The following is a 19,957-nucleotide window of genomic DNA, read 5'->3' as shown; positions in this document are numbered from 1 at the left end:
CCATCGAAATTAATTAATCTCGTGACGACCGGGAACCGATTTTAAAACGGCGCGGCGTCCGCTCGATGTCCGTCCGACGCTTTCCATTCCTCCGCGCTCTCAACGGCACTCGTAAAATCCCAAACCGAATATTAGCCGGACCCCGGATCCGTTTCCGGTCGTGAATTCGGTGTCAATGACGCTTTTCAATCAGCGAGCCCTCTCGACCAGGACCGGCAGGAGAGCAGGACTCGCCCGCCCGATCTCCCCGACTCCCTCCCGCGGCTCCATCGCGCACAGTCAACGTTCCCGCTCGTTCGTCAAGTTTAATTAAATCCGCAGAAACTTTAAACAACCACCGAAACCGGAGACGATCAATCCATAATTCATCCGGTGGCGATGCGAAGTGAAAGAGAACGAGGGGGAGGGGTGGAGGTACCGAGGGGACGCGATATGACGTCGGGAGATTCGCGCCTCGGTCGAAAAATACGGTTCTCGGCTTTAATTCTTTACGGGGTAGATATCCCTCGGGGTCTGTCGGTTATATCCGTTTCCCAGGTTTGAAGTCCCGGTTAAAACTATACCAGTGCACCGGAATGTTTCTTTATTTAGTCATTAAATACATTTAGTGGGCTGATATTGATCATTTTTCCGATAGCTTAAAAAGTAGGTAAATATCTTGGAGGACCCATATGTCCTTACTAACGATTGACTTCTTTACACTTCACTGCTCTACAAGATAGGGGTGGTGGGCAGCGAAAAAATTTCGATATATTTTTTGCAACACTTATACATATATATTTTCCAAATATTTTAAAATTAAGTACCAAAATTAACCAAACATTTCAAATTAAGTGCCAATTTTAAGGGTTTATTAAAAATTCGTCGGTAACAAACTCTTTTTCCACTGCGTTCACGGTCTCCGATGCTCATTTCACCACGTCTAAACTTAGCATACCAATCCTTGACGGTTGAACTTCCTGGGACAGTATCCGGAAACTCGGCATCAAGCCAAGTTTTTTGCTTCAACTGTATTTTTTCCCTTCAAAAAACAATATTTTTTCAACACGCGAAATTCCTTTTTATCCATTTATTTCACAGTAACAAAAGCTGCTTCACTCAAAATACTATAATTCACAAAATAATGATCGGACAGCTGCCAAATTTATACACGCATCTTTTGAGGGTTAAGGCTAATTAAAAAACATATAGATTTAATTCTAGTAGCGTGTCAGACCGGGGACTTTTCAATTCACCTGTTATAAAATTTATAAAATTTTAAGTAAGTCACCTTTTTATCCTTCATGCTGTTCTTTGCTACCGATATTAAAATTACCACTTTTAATCGTTGAACGTTTAACATTTATTTACCGATAATTCTTCTCATCATCATCACTGATCCATATACATATAGGCTGCTAATATATTTATACTGAAACATTTAAAAGAGTTATTTTTTCAGAGCAAAAGCCACATTAATGAAAAGTCCTGTTCCCTCGCCATTCATAATCTCGTTCCTCGTCAACAAGCCCTAATTGTGGAATAAACGCAAACACCTCCGCCCGTTTCCCCTCACCCCTCACGCGCCAATTTTTTTCCACCAAATTAAATCATCTTTAAATAAGATATTTTTTAATTGAGACGAGAAAACAAGACGGAACTCGGGCCGAGCGAACAACGACCCGAGCGGGAAGCTTTATCGACGTCATCCTTCCTCCCCATCCGCCGCCCCACCGGTCTCTCGGCGAGTATTAAGTCGGAGGGAAAGGCGAGGGGCAGCGGGGAGGCAGAGAGAGATCTCTCTCGCTCAAAACTTGACGGTAGCGGAAGGGGCTAACGAACGAAGCCCCCGAAACACTGACATTGGCAACATCAATCTTACCGACCCCCCTGGCTTCTCGAAGTTCCGGTTTCATTATAAAACAGATTCATCTTCGGGGGAGAATGGCACGAGCCCGACTGACCGCGTTCCCTCGTATCCAGATTACGCTTAATTGGAAAAACGGTTTCGGGTCTTTATTATGTGAGGTGTTTTAGCTGCGGGACGGGGCGCGGCTAGGAGGGGAAGGGACGGGATATAGTTCCTAAACTAATAACAACATCAAAGGGTCCTTGACTTGTCAACATTTATTAATGGTGCTTAATGGCGTAGTGCGAAATATTGTTGTGTTATCGTAATGTATTCGTATAAGCCTAAAATACATTTTTTCTCGTTTTTGAGATCCTATCGGCGTTAAAATATCAAAACTAAACTGACCACAATCCAGAAAGGTGAGAGTTCACACGGTATTTTGTACACTTGTACAAATCTTGGTCCAGTTATTTATATTGTTACTCGCCTGTTACAATTTTCTCGTTGCTTCTTCGCTATTGTCTCCAACAGCAAGTATATCGATTGTTAAGTGTTTGTTCACAAAAGCAAACTGATGGGCAGGTATTAGATTGTTTCTTTCTATAATTTGTTTTAATCTTTTCAGTTCAACAGGAAAAAAATTAATGACAAAATTTTAAATAACGGTTTTTCAAAAGAGACCACACTTATAAAGCTGTACGTCAATCAAGTTATGTTAGTTACGGTATCACTTGAAATGAGGCTTTATATACGTAACACATGGACCGAAAAGTCCTGGGCCTAACACATATGTGGCGCTGGTTTTATTGCCTCGCCACTTTTTCAGTTAGTACTAACCTTCAAAAGAAAAGTGTTAAAATTTCATGATATTCTACTTATAAGTTTATGAGTTATTGTGCTAAGAGTGACACTACTTTTGGTATTTTCAAAACAATTGATCAAAAACAATATCGTGTTGTAATTTTACACTGCTTCTTGATGGGAAAAAATACCGTTCAATCGATGCATTGGCTTGAAAAGTGTTATAAGGACTTCGTTCCATCAGGAAAAACAATCAAAATTTTAGTTTGCTGATTTCAAACATGGTCGTAGAGATGATGGTAGGTCGATGATGCAGAACGCAGTGGACGTCCAGTGAGGTGGTAACACCAGACAACATCAGAAAAATCCACAAATTCGGTTTGAATTGATCGAAAAGTGAAGTTGCGTGAATGGGATGGAGATTAAGGTGATGAATAAAGCCAATTCTGAACAAAAAACGCCTTGATAATACTTGAGTAACCTAAAGTGCAAAGGATTTTTTAAATCATTTAGCAGAAAAAATACAGTGTTAATTAATACTATACATGAACTTCATTAGTACAGAGACTAAAAGAGGACCAATGGGTTCTACCAATGGTAGCTTGTGTCAGCATTTATTATTACTTGATTAACCTAATAAAGGTTAGGTGAAAAGTGATAATAAAAATAAATAACAGATGGATTTAGAGATACGAATGTCACTAACTCGTAACATCACTAACTTCATTTCCTGATGACAACTCAACAATGAACAAATTACAAACGGCAATAAGATTATTGAAATGTGATAAGACGGCTAGGTAATTAGTCGATCAGGTAACGACAGAAATGAACAAGGTTTAGTTTTTAAGAAAGAGATATGGTTAATGTCTCTACTCTCGTGTTAGTAGAGAAATATTTCAACTCTTGGATCACACTGAAACAGGATACAAGCTCGAAAATCTCACACTTTTTGATCTTGTACTGTAGAGAAGTGTTTTTAACAGAGTTATAAGCAGTGTTAATTGATCTTAGAATAGCGACCTACAAAATACCCAGAAAATATTATCCCAGATGTTAAACAACTGCGGAGTGCCAGCAGCGCCGGCTAGTAAACGATTACGATGATCTAGCAACCCCGAGATTTTGATTTCGGATATTATTGTAGGGTTGTTTGATTCATTCAGTGAATTCTGCCGAAGCCTCGTCTTCAGGTAACACCGCTGCCATCCAGCTTATCTATTGTTATTTGTAAATTTTTATAATTTCAATAAATAACGGTGACACCATGTAGACAACTATATCTTATTTCATTTCGTCTTCTCTCCATTCAGCGAGCCATATACCATCCCCTAAATTACTATAGAGACTAAGTAAGGATCAATCGGTTCTAGAAAAGGAAACACAGATAACACATAATAAGACAGAAAGATGTATTCTTTATCTGTACAAAATGTGTTTTACTATGGTAGGCCAGGGACTTTTCAACTGACCTGTTATATAACTGTTTTTAAGTTATTGTAAAAACAAATTTTACGTCTTGTATTTCAGTTCAGTGTCTATATTATAATTCCAAAAACTATGTCCCTACGGAATTAAAAAGTCTCTCGTCTATTTAGACGAGTTAACGATAGAGCCCCACTTCACTTGAAGTTGATATCTTGAAGCGTCATCTCCCGGAAAGACAAGTGCACGTACCGCGACATTATTTATCCGACTTGACTCGCTAACGACGACGTAGACTTAAAAAAAAAAGCACTAGGTCTCTTTAGACCGACAGATAACTGAAACGGCTGGTTTATCTTCGCGAGAGCTGCGCCCGGGAAAAAACTAACGTTAATTGTCTCAAAACATTTCGGGACCGGAGTTTTTCGTCCCTCCCGCCTGTCGTAGGCGAGAGTAATGCCCCCGCCTGCATAAGATCGCAGCCGGGATCCGGAAACTGGCTGGCTGTTGTAGTTTTAAAGGACCTTTTTGTAGAGATAACGACTTAATATCGCCCTAAATGGCGTCGTTAGAGGATAGTGTTGCGAATTTCGGCCGCCGGGGGCGTTTCTTATTCGGGTACCCTTTACGGGGATCTTAACGACCTTCATGGGAAATTGACAGTGCGGCTATAAAGACCGTTGGGTGACTTATCGATGCAAAACACAATGCGATGAAATACGGCAATGTTGTATAGCTAAACTGTGTAATCACCAGATGTTTTGTTCTCTCTTTTTATAATAGGACAGGGCGGGGTTACTTGATGGAAAGATAATCCTTAAATCCGTTTTTTGTTTATTTGACCACATGTTAGAATCAGAAAACTTTAGCAAATCTGCTATTCACTATACTAAGTTTACTTTTTTTTATTAAAACTGATATACACCTAACTTCAGTCTGGCTTAACCTACTAAACAAACAACTACAATTGAGATATTTTAGGCTGAATCACTTAGTATTCAAACATTTGCACTGATCAGAAAGTTTTCTCTATTTGACACATGTAATGACATTATTCACATTTAGAAGTCTGAACGCTTCCGTATTAACATAGTTCTGGGTCTTCTTTGGTGGGAATGGGCAAATCTTCTGATAGTGTCCGTAGCCGTATCAATTTCTAGGTCGCGATGGAGGTGACGTGCGGTCACAAGGCATATTCACTATACACTTCAGCACCTTATTTTGGAACCTCGTAATAACTTGGATATTGAAGACAGACGACACCGCCTGATTGGAATAATCGCATATCTCTTTTCTGTTGTAGATATCGAAAATAGATTAAGATATAGCAAGTAGTTAAATAGCAATAGTTATAGCTCTTCGGCAGATTTAAATGAAAATCCAGTAAAGAAATGCCGAAAGAAAGAGAAACAGAAAAGTATCATGTATTAGTTAGTTAGTTTTTAAAATTACCTTTATAATTAATTTAAAAAAATTAGTAAAATTAAAATATTTGTTTGTGCAGTTGTTACCAAAATGCATTTAAACCCGGCAGTTTTAAAGTTTTGTTAAAGATAATAAAAAGGTTTTTAAAATGCTTAAGATATATAACGAACGCACGATAGTGACTAGGCCACTTTGTATGGGATAAAAATTATTATGTTTACTATTTTTCTCCTATTTATTATATCTTCATTTTAGATCAATTGGATGCAACATTTTGTAAAAATCTACCAACTTTTGATATTTAAAGAGATGGTCGAAGTTTAATATAGTCCTGTAGTTTATCCTTATTATTATGATAGAGGAATTCAAATAATAAGTAATGTTAAGACGTGATCGTCGTGCCGTTTTTACCGGTAATCTTACATCCGATACAATATCGTCAAACACCCAGCATATTGACAGATATGTCCAGTATTTATATTTATTTATTTTCCTGAATTCGGACAACCTCGGGCCGTTATTACATCGGCCAAATGTAACCAATCGACCCGGCCTCGCTCTTGCATCGTTCAAGAACAAGACGAGGAAGAAAAAAAAATTTCGTCGGCTCAGATTGCGGACTATCGCCGCAGATGGCGCTCGGATCGAAGCGGTGTGTTTCGTTCCGTAGTCCCATTGAACCCGAATGGAGCGAGAGCGCTAATCCTTGCGATTACTTCCGGTTATCATTTCACGCAGGGCTGCATTCGCCCGACGGCCTCTTAAATGTGCTGTTTCTCGTATTTCTATCCTAATGTTCCTAATAAGGGGGCCCTCATCCGGAAAAGAAAGACCCGATATATATTTCGGGATAATGTTTTGAAGTGAACTGGCTGAAGAAACGTCTTAAGCCAACGACATTAAGTTTAGAAAAAAAATATTGATGTTGCTTACATATACGTGTCAGTGCAATTCGCACTTTCCTGAATCGGTTTTCTCCTGCTTTATAGAAAAATATATTTTGTAGTGTCCACTATAAAAATCCTAAAAATAGAGTAAAATGCTTAACCAATTTTAATACAATTTATTATAAAAGCTCCTTCACCATCTTTATTATTATATATAATAATAAGCATTGCCAACATACGGTTATATTTTTAAATATTAGCATTATCAGTTTTATTCCCATTTATTTAGTTATATTCCTGAAATTCGGCTACATCCTGTTAATTTTGGCGTAAAAAGTTACTTACATTTATTTCTTGTGTATTTATTACAACAAAATGCGACATCTTCGAAGACGAATGGGAAATATTAATCGAAGTACACATTAGTACACATTATTTTACTCAATAGTTGATTAAATATAACTACAGAAGTACGTTTGCAAACACACTTGTATATGAAAGTCGTGAACAACACAATAAACGTCCTCGAGCTAATAAACGTTTGTATTTGACTCGTAATGCATTTAAATACACAGGTGAATTGGTTGGTCGTTGCTGCGCATCAGGAAAAGTTTCACATCCATTACCAAATATTCCACCGGAACCCTTGAAACACCATTAACTAGTGCCATATTTCCAATTCAATTCTTAGAAGACATCATTAGGAAGACAGGATCACGGAAAATCCTTCAGAAAGAGGATGGTCGTAATTTTAAATCAACGTCAAAATTCAGGGCCAAGTATACCATCAAATTGGTTCTTTATTTTCAATGCCTGAGCAAAAATTAACACGCTCTATTTATTCAATTATATCGAGCAGATGGTGAAGAGAAAAATTGTTGTTAACTATGCGGACATTTTTGCAAAATCCAAATGGTGCAATTGTTTAACACCGTTTCAAATAGGTTACAAAACAACAACTACGTTATTGTAATTAAACCAGACAATGTATCAGATGAAAAGCACTTAGGAAGATACGATACACCACCTGTTAATTAATTTGCAATTATAATGGCGACCCATATAAACGTCGATATATAAGTATATGATAAAAGGTAGAGATAACATGGTGTAGGTGATCCAAGACAACCATCCTTCCTACGATACCTTGCGATATCCATTGGTATTTTAGAAAGCAGAAGATGGATATCATTTATACGTTAAACGAGGACAGCTAGTGACAGGTACAACATATACATTATTTTATTTTCCTTTTCGATGGGATTCCACATTTTTTATAAGAACATAATATCACTACAAAATCACTATTGGATATTATTATAATCATCTTATAGTATTTGTTTTAAACCATACCAAACCAATATTCAGGCAGGACAACGTGTGTTGGATCCGCTAGTATATATGTATAATTATATACTTCGTACTATCCTGTGTAAAATCATAAAATGAGAGTAAATTCTTAACCAATTCTAAAACAGTTTATTATAAATGCTCTTTCACCATATTTATGTAAAAACATGATTCTTCGTACTTTTAACATGACTAGTTATTTGGAATATTCAAGCAGGACAACGTCTGTTGGAGCCGCTAGTATATATAGTCTGTTCAAAGTTATTTTGTCCAAACGTCATTTAAATTTGCCACATCAAAACGTCGCAATGTTGCCGGATCAACTTTGAGTTTTAGTTTTAGGCTTTGACATACAACAAAATTCTAATTTAAATAAAATAATTGACCAAAAATGTTAACATTATAGTAGTTATATTATGATACATCTAAGAACTACTGTTAATTATACAGACACAACAGTTTATAGGTTAACGTTATAACCTCTTATCGCTATTGCTTTCAAGAATTTTGCATACGTCTGACAACCGGACGACTTCGACAGGGTCATTCGATAACATAAACTTATCTGGCAACATTGTGTCTCTTTTCAACTAGAATAAAATGAGAAATAAAATATTGTCTGATTCTGAAACGAATTTACGTATTACGGCAGGCAATATATTAAATAGACTCTATGTTCAACGATATACTTTGTAATATCCTGTGTAAAATCTTATAATGGGAATAAAAATTCTTAACCAATTTTAAAACAGTTTATTATAAAGGTTCCTTCATCATATTTATATAGAAAATCCTTTAGCTTTTAAGGCTACTCTCTGTAGTTACGTAACATGTTATAGTTTAACATGGCTTGTTATTTGGAATATTCAAGCAGGACGACGTCTGTTGGAGCCGCTAGTATATATAGTCTGTTCAAAGTTATTTTGTCCAAACGTCATTTAAATTTGCCACATAAAAACGTCGCAATGTTGCCGGATCAACTTTGAGTTTTAGTTCAATTTGGCTTTGACAAAAATGATAACATAATAGTAGTTATATTATGTTACATCTAAGAACTACAGTTAATTATACAGACACAACAGTTTATAGGTTAACGCTATAACCTCTTATCACTATTGCTTTCAAGAATTTTGCATACGTCTGACAACCAAACGACTTCGACAGGGTCATTCGATAACGGAAACTTATCTGGCAACATTGTCTCTCTTTTCAACTAGAATAAAATGAGAAATAAAATATTGTCTGATTCTGAAACGAATTTACATATTACGGCAGGCAATATATTAAATAGACTCTATGTTCAACGATATACTTTGTAATATCCTGTGTAAAATCTTATAATGGGAATAAAAATTCTTAACCAATTTTAAAACAGTTTATTATAAATGCTCCTTCACCATATTTATATAGAAGCATAATCCTTCAGCTTTAAGGATACTCTCTGTAGCTACATAACATGTTATAGTTTAACATGGCTAGTTATTTGGAATATTCAAGCAGGACAACGTCTGTTGGAGCCGCTAGTATATATAGTCTGTTCAAAGTTATTTTGTCCAAACGTCATTTGAATTTACCACTTCAAAACGCCGCAATGTTACCGTATCAACTTTGAGTTTTAGTTCAGTTTGGCTTTGATAAAAATGTTAACATTATAGTAGTTATATTATGATACATCTAAGAACTACAGTTAATTATACAGACACAACAGTTTATAGGTTAACGTTATAACCTCTTATCACTATTGCTTTCAAGAATTTTGCATACGTCTGACAACCGGACGACTTCGACAGGGTCATTCGTTAACGTGTTCAAACTTATCAGGCAACATTGTGTCTCTTTTCAACTAGAATAAAATGAGAAATAAAATATTGTCTGATTCTGAAACGAATTTACATATTACGGCAGACAATATATTAAATGGACTCTATGTACAACGATATACTTTCTAATATCCTGTGTAAAATCTTATAATGGGAATAAAAATTCTTAACCAATTTTGAAACAGTTTATTATAAATGCTCCTTCACCATATTTATATAGAAGCATAATCCTTCAGCTTTAAGGATACTCTCTGTAGCTACATAACATGTTATAGTTTAACATGACTAGTTATTTGGAATATTCAAGCAGGACAACGTCTGTTGGAGCCGCTAGTATATATAGTCTGTTCAAAGTTATTTTGTCCAAACGTCATTTAAATTTGCCACATAAAAACGTCGCAATGTTGCCGGATCAACTTTGAGTTTTAGTTTTAGTCTTTGACATACAACAAAATTCTAATTTAAATAAAATAATTGACCAAAAATGTTAACATTATAGTAGTTATATTATGATACATCTAAGAACTACAGTTAATTATACAGACACAACAGTTTATAGGTTAACGTTATAACCTCTTATCACTATTGCTTTCAAGAATTTTGCATACGTCTGACAACCGGACGACTTTGACAGGCTCAGGCGTTTGCGTATTCGAACTAATCAGACAGCATTGTGTCTTTTTTTAATTAGAATAAAATGAGAAATAAAATATTGTCTGATTCTGAAACGAATTTACGTATTACGGCAGGCAATATATTAAACAGACTCTATGTACAACGATATACTTTATAATATCCTGTGTAAAATCTTATAATGGGAATAAAAATTCTTAACCAATTTTAAAACAGTTTAATATAAATGCTCCTTCACCATATTTATATAGAAGCATAATCCTTCAGCTTTAAGGATACTCTCTGTAGCTACATAGCATGTTATAGTTTAACATGGCTAGTTATTTGGAATATTCAAGACGTCTCCGTTGCTGATACCGATGTCGTTTCCTTTAATTAATCAATACGAAATTAATAAATTTGCAACAAAAATTAGGACAGGCTCTACAGTCCCAACCGGAACATTCCGCCAATATCCGATCGAAATTCGCTTTCGTATAATTTTAAATACCGTCCCGAAAGTCTTCAATTATATTCGCCGTCGCTACCAACACCCTCCGTCCCTTTGCCCCATCGCCGCCGCCACCGACTCGCATTCAATAACGTCCACATTCCGGCTGTCGGCTCACTAATTCCCAAGAACTTCTTTCGTAATTGGGTTTTTATATTGACAAGGGTCCCGATTCCCGATGAAACAAATTCAATTTTGAGCCGGGCGTCCCGCGAAATTCCATTACGGAGTCCGGGAGTGTCGGCGACATTTTTGTTAATTTGTTTAAAAGTGCAACTGGATGTCGACCGCCGCCGTCGGGTGAGTGAGGTGGGGTGGAGGGTGTAAAAGTCGTGCGGCGTTAGTTCCGAAAGTTCGGGGATCGATTCAGGGCGCAACTAATACTTTAGTTTTGCGACAGTGGAAATGTCAGAATGGCAGGAACAATGCCCGTTCTAACTGCTCCACTCGTAATTAGATTTACCCCCCGGTCGGAGGTTGGGGGTATAGCTACGCCTTCGCCATTTGGTGAGAGTTGATAAGAATTAAGAAAGAATCCGAAATACTAGTACGATGGTCACTATTTATATTTCGGGAATAGGAAAAAAACAAATAGTTAAGTTGCGAATATATTTTTATTGTTTTTCAAAGTACTCGCCACGATGATCGATACACTTTTTTTGCATACCGTTAAACCAATTTTCAAAGCATCTATTCCATTCCGAATGAGGTATCTTCAAAATTTGATTGTTGAACGCTTCAATAGCTTATTCGGGCGATGAAACTCGTTGACCACGCAGTTTATTCTTCACGGATGGGAACAAAAAGTGGTCATTGGGTGCCGAATCAGGGCTGTACGGCGGATGACCCATCAATTCGATGTCTTGAGTGCTCAAATAGTCTCTTGTTTTAGGCGATGTGTGAGCTCACATTGTCATGATGAAAAACAATCCGACGTCTCTTGTTTGCTTTCCTTATTTCACCGAAGACTTCTGGCAAACAAATTGTTGTGTACCAATCAGAATTTACTGTTCTACAATCTTCTAGAGGGACTGTTGCAATATGACCATCAAACAGACCACCATTTTCTTTGAAGTGCTTCGTGCGCGAACTATATTTGTTGGATTTGGTTCATCTTGGAACACCCATGCAGGCGACTGCTGCTTACTTTCGGGCTCATACGAATATATCCGTGATTCGTCACCTGTTACGATTTTATCAAAAAAACATTTGAAAAAATGTTTTTTTGAAGTACCGCGATTGAATTTCTTAAGCATTTCTTTGCACCAATCGACACGAGCGTTTTTTTGAGCGATTGTCGAATTGTGTGGGATCCAACGCGAATATAACTTTCGCACAGCTAAGTGTTCATATAAAATCGCATATATGCTGGTGGAACTAATGCTTAGGGATGCCTCAATCTCACAATAGGGGACATGATGATGTTGCTTAATCATTTCGCACGCAGCATCGATGTTTTCTGACACAACAGCCGATTTTGGACGACCTACATGAAACTTGTCGGTCAGCGAACTACGACCACGATTGCATTTAGTAAACCAGCGATACACGATGGTTTTTGATGGAGTTTCATCACCGAAAGTCAAATTAAGTTGATTAATGCCCTGTTGTTGTGATAATCCACCGAGACGAAACTTTCAACTAAATATAAAATAAACAAATAGTATTCGTGCGAAAAAATGTTCTGAGTACGTATATCGTCAAAAAAGTCAAACTTTACGATGGAATCGTCAGATAGGCTCACATGACAACCGTGTTACCAATTCCCGAAATATAATTAGTGACAGTCATACGATTTCCTTGATGAAAATATTGATTTTTTATGTAGAAAATTGGTCGTTAACCCTATACTAAACAAGGATGATAAAATAGATATGTTTTTCAAATATTATTTTCAAACATATTTGATTCGTTGAAATTAAAGCTCAAAATAGGTTGTTGAATACTTGTTATAGCGGATTAACCAACAATTTGTCTTTCCAATAACTTAAAACTAGATATATACCTAGGACGACCCATCCACCCTATGTTAGTCTTGGTGTAATAATGTTTATGTTTTAACATTGGTGTTTTTCTACTAAATGCACCTCACTGTACTACACTACACAATATCAAATGGTTTGATTTTTTTGACTTGTATTACTCCAATGTTGACATGAGGATGAAGTCTGTCCTCATATCTGCTTGCAATTCTCTTGATTTCCTGAGTGACAGTCGGTATCTGAAGGTCTCGATGTAGGTAATCAGTCCTGTAGTATCTAACATCTACGACACTTCTCAGGGCTTTGTTCTAGATAAATCTCAAAGTAAAAGGAAGAATACGCCTCTTTTTCTTGCAATGTTGAATATATTATAGTGAGTGAAGTAACCCGGGCCATAAGAAGCCTTATCTTATAAGAAGAATTATTCATCATCCTATTCAACTTCTGGTCTAGATACATTAACTGAAATAATCCTTGAAAGATTTTTACAATCTTTAATACATTTTACTGGCAAGAGGGGACCCCCCATTATTTCGTCCCTGTTCCACGTTACTAATTAAAGGCTCTATCAGCGGCTTTGGTATTTTCTGTAAGAGTAGTGACAGATATCAAATAGCAGTTAGAAATATGTAACCATTAATTATTATCGTTTTATTATATGTTATGTTTTAAGTAATTGTGCAGATGTATGTCAGCAATGTCGACCACTACCAACACAAATCGAATTTTATAGACTGATTCAGTTATATGTTCCGACTGATCAGGCAGCGTTCTCTCTCTGTTTAACTAAAGCAATGCTAATTAATAAAATGAAAAGGAAAAATCTGCTGCGAGTTTAAAACGAATTTTAACACATTTTTAATACGGTGGATGAGGAAGCAATTCGAACCCCAATTCATGGATCTCTATCATCGTTTTCACCGGCTTGTGACACGGTGCACTGTCTTGGTGAAGCAGCACTTTCTTTTTCTTCAAATGCGGCCGTTTTCGGCGTTTTCGTCCTTCAAACGGTTCAATAACGCTATGTAATAGTCGCCGTTGATGATCCTTCCTTTTTCAAGGTAGTCAGTGAAAATTATTCCATGTGTATCCCAAAATACAGACGCCATAACCTCGCCAGCCGACTATTGCCTTTTTCCACGCTTTGGAGCGGATTCATCGTGTGCAAAAAAATATCGGATGACTGTCGATTGGACTTCAGAGTAAAACGATGGAGCCATGTTCCAACCATTGTCATATATCGGCGCAAAAACTCGGGTTTATTACGCTTGGTCACCCACTTTGAACAGAGCTTTCTCATACCCAAATATTCGTGAATGATATGATGTACACGTTCAGTTGATATCTTTGGAGTGTCTGCTATTTCATGCAATTTCAATTTACTGTCATTCTAAATCATTTTGTGGATTTTTTAATGTTTTCGTCGGTAACAGCCTCTTTTGGGCATCCACTGCGTTCACCGTCTTCAGTGCTCATTTCACCACGTCTAAACTTAGCATACCAATCCTTGATGGTTGATTTTCCTGGGACAGTGTCCGGAAACTCGACATCAAGCCAAGTTTTTGCTGCAACTGTATTTTTTCCCTTCAAAAAGCAAAATTTTAACAACCCGCGAAATTCATTTTAATCCATTTATTTCACAATAACAAAAGTTGCTTCGCTCAAAATGCTATAATTCACAAACTAATGATCCGACAGCTGTCGAATTTATACATGCAACTTTTGAGGGTTAGGGTTAACTAAAAAACATATGGATTTAATTCTAGTAGCACCATCTATGTGTCAGGTCGGGGACTTTGCACAGAAAGAGCAATTCTGATTCGTTTTATTAATTAATTCGTTACAGATGGTGCACGAGAGGATGGGCGGAGGAATTAGGTTAAGGTTAAAGTCACAATATGCATAGAAAATAGGAAGAGAGAGATTCCTAACCGTTCTGTTCTTTTATACCCTGTAACTACATAACTGACGCATTGCTAATGGTTCTTCGCTGCTGAATGTGCGTTACTTAAGATTATAATCAAAATATTGTTTGTTATTATTTAATAGATTCTCGTTTTCAATTATCTAATACTTTTTCTCTGATTCCAGGTGAAAAACCATACAAATGCTCGTGGGAGGGATGCGAATGGCGTTTCGCGCGCAGCGACGAGCTCACCAGGCACTACCGCAAACACACCGGCGCCAAACCGTTCAAGTGCCGTCACTGCGAACGTTGCTTCAGCCGGTCCGATCACCTGGCGCTGCACATGAAACGGCACGCCTAAGGGTGACCGCGCTAAAGGCGTCCGCTTAAAGGCCCACCCGACAACACCCCGCGCGCCCCGATCGTCGTCCAAAAGCAATGCCAAAGAATTTCGCAGCAATAAGGTGTCATATTTTAGTTTAAGACGAAAACACGACCCTGGGTTCGGTTCGTTGCTTCCGCCCCTCCTCCTCGGGGGGACGACCGCAAACACCTCCGGGGCGGCCAAAAATTGTTTTCGACGTCATGAGAGGGACGATCGGCGACGGGCGAGAAGAGAAGGGGGTGGGCCACTTTAAGCGGCGACCTTTGCTCCGATCAGATGGGTACAGGGCGGCCAAGAGAACATCCGCCTCCACTGCCAGTTACCGCTAGTTGAATGTAAATATAAACAATAAGCTAAGGGATTAATAAAACAGTAAGGGGGTGCGAGGGGCGAGGGCGGGGGGCCGAGCGACGCGGCGGGCCCCGTTCGGTTTAACAAAAAAAAATGAAAGTATTAACTTTTTTATATTTTTCTGGAAGAGTAACGTTTAGGGTTAAGGTTAAATTTAGCTCGTAAGGTACGGGGTTCGTCGTCGCTCCCTTCCCCACCGGGCGCCCCCCGGTCCGCCGCCTCGCACCGGACATTCATTTTTTTTCGTTTACTGACAGGTAATAAATAGTAAGATGGTTAAATAATGTTAGCGAATTTTTGTAGACGAGCTAATAGGAGAAACAAAAAACCAGAATGGTGTCTCTAAATATCTAGGGGGTGCCACCACCATTAACTGAATCAAAATTCGATCGGTAGTTTAGGGAAATTGTTTGGTGTACAGAAAAAATCGTTCTCGGTTCACTACCAAAACCCCCCCCCCCCCCATCTCAATTAAAAAACCGCTAGATAATTAGAGAAGGTATTGTTGATAATAGTATAGCTCTAAAAATGATGATCAACCTGTGATTAAACGCGTGGCTGTAGGGAATATCCGTTACGGGTTGAGGGGGCGGACGGACAAATCCTCCCCCTCCTCCACGGCCCCACCCGTCATATTAAACGAACAAATAGGACTTTAGGCCACGGACGCGGCTGTAGTAACAGGATCGTTCCCTAAGCCGGCGTATCCCATCAGACTGACTTGACTGGCGGTCTTGATGTTTTGAAAAAACACGCAAAAAAAACAGAAAAATTTACAGGGCGTTTACAAAATAAGAAATTTTACGTGTTTTTTTTTTAATTAAATAAGCTGCGTTACCATCCGTAACGTTGACGCTGTCCTCCTTGGTCCCCGACGCAATGTGAGTGAGAGTGGTTGAGATATAGTAGTTAGGAAGTGGTTAAGATACTTGTTTCCGAGTCGAGTAGGATATTTTAGTCAAAACAATACAAATTAATTCATAAATTATCGCTTTTTGTTTCGTCGCTTGATACTAACTTGATGTCGCAGATGTGACACAGAACAAATTAATGATTAAGTTATCGCTTCTTTTTTCGTTCGTTGTTCGCGCTTGCTCACTGATTTTGTTCTTTTTTTTGTGGAATTTTAACTCGTGCAATATTAATCCGAAAATACGGAGTGTTCATTGTTCGATTTATAGGAAATTTTATTAAATTAATTGCTAGGGATCAATTACTGCGCCCGTTGTTTCTCCTCCCGTATTTTTGGATTTTCGTACCATAATTCTTTTTGTGTTTACTTTTAATAACCGCATTCTGTTTAGAAAATGTGCAAGTGTCTGTATATTATATACATAGATATAAAATATATATTTATTATTTATACCAAGTTGTACCCTAATTTATATTTTATTTAGCTAAATATAACGATAGTCATTATTAAGGGATTACCTTGTAAGCTTAAGCTTAGAGATAATATTGTTTAAAGAAATTCAAATATTTTATAGTTTTGTTATGTTTTGAATGAATTTATGAGATATAAGCTTTACGTTGACTGTTAATTCGATATGTAACTTGATTAGTGAAGAGACCGGCGAGAGACCGAGGGGGACGACGTCCGATTAGTTTTTAGCCTTGCTCTAGTACATAGGATCCGTAGTGTTTTTAGAGTTTAGTAATTTGTGTCAAAGTATTAACTAATAAAGACTGTGCAGAGGGCGCACACGAACGCCATTTTTTTGGAACGATATAAGTTGTAAACAAACGTTTTCATTTTTGTTTTTCTCTTTTTTCTTTCTTTCGGCCCGCGCCTCTCGCCTGTATTCGGGCGGTGGGGAAGCGACGGGCTTTCGGTAAGTTTTATACATAAAAAAAACAAGTATTAAAAAGTAGATAAAAAAATATATTTTGTAAAAAGTGACCTTGGATGAAAATCAAGAAAATCTCAAAAAGCAACGACGTAGTTTCTGTACAGCTATTTAAGTACACAGTGCATTTAGTAACCCTTTTCTTTTATGGTTTCGAGTTTTGTTTTTTCGTTTTCGTCGCGAGTTGCCCTACCGGACGGTTTATCTTTTTATACATTGACCCCCGGAATTTTCGATGGGTGCGAGCGAGACAGCAACGGTTTCAGGTCGGAATACCAATATCAATGAGCGAAAATCAAAATTGCTAACCAGATACACCTCGTTATTTTTCTAAAGTACGACTCCTATTCCTTGCGCGCATGCGTGGGATTGTCCGGGTAGGGCAGCTCGCCGCTGATGCCTCGGGGCATCGTCATACTGCATTCCTAACGATACATTCTTCCGAATGTCTCTCACACAAAAGCCACAAAAAGATACTGTATACTTTTTGCATAATTGTAATGCCAAAAAGCCATAACATAAGTATAACGTGTAAAATTTAAGGGAATACTTGTAATAAGTAATAAGAAAAAGAAAAAAAACCTGTAAAGAACATTTTTGTACAGCAGATTGCATGCTTTATGTTAAATAATTGCTAAGACGTTAGAATTAGTTAGGGTTATTAAAAAGTGGGTCCTGTGGGGATCGACACGACATCATTGACGCTCTCATCTGGAACAATGACGAACTAAGACGCACGCTTCTATCCACCACCCCAACCTCCTCCCTCTATCTCTCCATCGAAACGAAGAAGAAAAATTCACCCCACACCCCCACGCTCACGCAACCACCGAACTAAATGTGACGTATGAATGTACGTGGTCGAGTGTATACTGATGTTTGATCTTCCACATTTTTCAAAAAAAAAGAAGGGAAATTAACTATTATCATTATGTGTAATAATTGTATGTATTACCATTTGTCAAAGTAATATATTGAATACCATAGATTTTAAATGTTTTATACTTTCGTCAGTCGCTGGATTTTTGTCGATGATTGTAGCGACCGCGCCCGACAGCGCACGAACGCGGAGTCGGGCGCCGTCGCCATTTTTTACGCGTTTTTTACTGTTTGTCTTTTTTCACTCTCTATCTCTTATCTCTTTATCTCTGTCTTAACTGTTGTAACGTTCATCTATCGCTGTGTCTCCCTCCTCTATTACCGACACCACAAAACCTCCCCTTCAGCAGAGTTTCGCCATCCTTTCGACTGATATCCCCCCGAAAAAAAAAAACAAACGTTCTTCCATAATTACATATAGGGAATTGATTTTTCTGTATTTTTGTAACGATGACTATGTACCCTTCCCCCCTCCCGGGTATACATATAGATAGATACATAGAAACAGCACCGGTATAGTGATGGCGGGAAAACCAACCTCTCTCCGTAGCTTCGTAGATTACGTTAGTCGACACTAACATGAATCTAAAGGTGATTGTGTTCCAATCCGACGATTTATTGACACCAACCCGCTTGATACAATTACCAACACCCCCACCACCATCCCTCCCGGCTGTTTTTCTTTCGAATCCGCGAAATAACGTTGGAACTGGCCTTGGACTGGTCCTCATTTTTAATAATTCGTACAAGTGATAAAATTTAGCTAATGTACATATTTTATTTGAAAAAAAAATATTGAAATCTATATGTAACTAATATATAAATATTATATATAACATGATCGTAATTTGCGGGGCCCCGTCCGAGAGGGTGGTCGAGGACCCGTGCGACGGGAGGCGCGCCCTCTGGGACGATGTCCCGGGACAAAAATTATATTAAAAAAAAACAAAAAACTTCTGTTTAATGTGACGTTATCAATGGATGTTCTTGTCTAAAAGAAGAGGCGAGATAAGTATGCTCTAGCTTGTATTTCCGCTCAGTGCAAAATAAAACGTTCCTGTTAAAATTTACCTTGTTGTGTTTTATTTCGTCAACCCCTTTTCACACTTCCTACTAACGAATTCAAAAAAGTTTCGTCATAGAATGGCGAATGCGGCACGCCTTCACCATTTTATTTTATTTAATTTAAAAGTTTTAAACAAGCAATACCGAATTATTAAATTAATAGCTAAAACGTTTTTTAAATGTTACTCAAAAGTTTATGCTGTTTTAGTATTTTAATTCATGGTAATATGGGGATGTGTGATAATAATATTGCATATGATAATGAAAAACAATAATGTATTGCAACATAGCGTAATCGTTCATACATTTATTATAATAAATGTAACCATATATACAATTGAAATATTCAAAACTCTAGTGTGTAAGTTTAGTTTTAAAGAGACGTAGACATGTAACATATTGCTTAATTTTTATGTACAATCTTGGTACAATAATAACGAATTATCAATCTTGGTACAATAATAACGAATTATTTTTAATTGTATAACAACTTTAGACTAATTACCCAGTTTACAAACGAGATGACTAGGAAATAACATCAAATTACTATTACACCAAGCTCCTTCGCCATTTCTTAGAAATAGCCGCTTTTATTTTATCTAAATACTCTTGTATTAAATTGTCCAATTTTAATTACTTATATAATATTTGTTTAATGCTATAAGCCGTACTATAGCGCATTTGAAAGATAACATGTGTGATAACATGTCTCTCGACATGAACTATAAAACAATTTTGTTCCTTTTACCTAGAACTAGATACCAACTCGATACTTGGGTTTTATATGCAGTGAAAAATTTAAGAGATTGAGTTTCCCGTTGTAAGCGTTTGCTGAAACAAACGGTAAGTAGTTCACAAACCGTTGAAATGGCAACGCTAG

The 19,957-nt window shown here is 37.4% G+C and overlaps 1 protein-coding gene across 6 annotated transcripts in view; it reads left to right on the top strand.

The window, feature by feature from the left end:
- LOC143203554 (Krueppel-like factor 6) overlaps window positions 1-19,082 on the top strand; it is a 696,440-nt gene extending 677,358 nt beyond the window's left edge. For 5 of the 6 annotated variants that reach the window (XM_076415756.1, XM_076415759.1, XM_076415760.1 and 2 more), the window contains one exon: window positions 14,736-18,464. In XM_076415756.1, coding sequence (XP_076271871.1) covers window positions 14,736-14,911 — 176 coding nt within the window. In that variant the 3' untranslated portion in view covers window positions 14,912-18,464. Of the gene's footprint in view, window positions 1-14,735 lie in introns of all 6 variants that reach the window. The other variant, XM_076415754.1, reaches the window with a different exon arrangement.
- The last annotated feature ends 875 nt before the right edge of the window (window positions 19,083-19,957 follow it).

Source organism: Rhynchophorus ferrugineus, unplaced genomic scaffold (assembly GCF_030347505.1).
Source record: "Rhynchophorus ferrugineus isolate W39M unplaced genomic scaffold, kcgeb_rfMv2 rfM10, whole genome shotgun sequence".
In the NCBI taxonomy this organism is placed as follows: domain Eukaryota; kingdom Metazoa; phylum Arthropoda; class Insecta; order Coleoptera; family Curculionidae; genus Rhynchophorus; species Rhynchophorus ferrugineus.
This window is presented reverse-complemented; position numbering and strand designations above follow the sequence as displayed.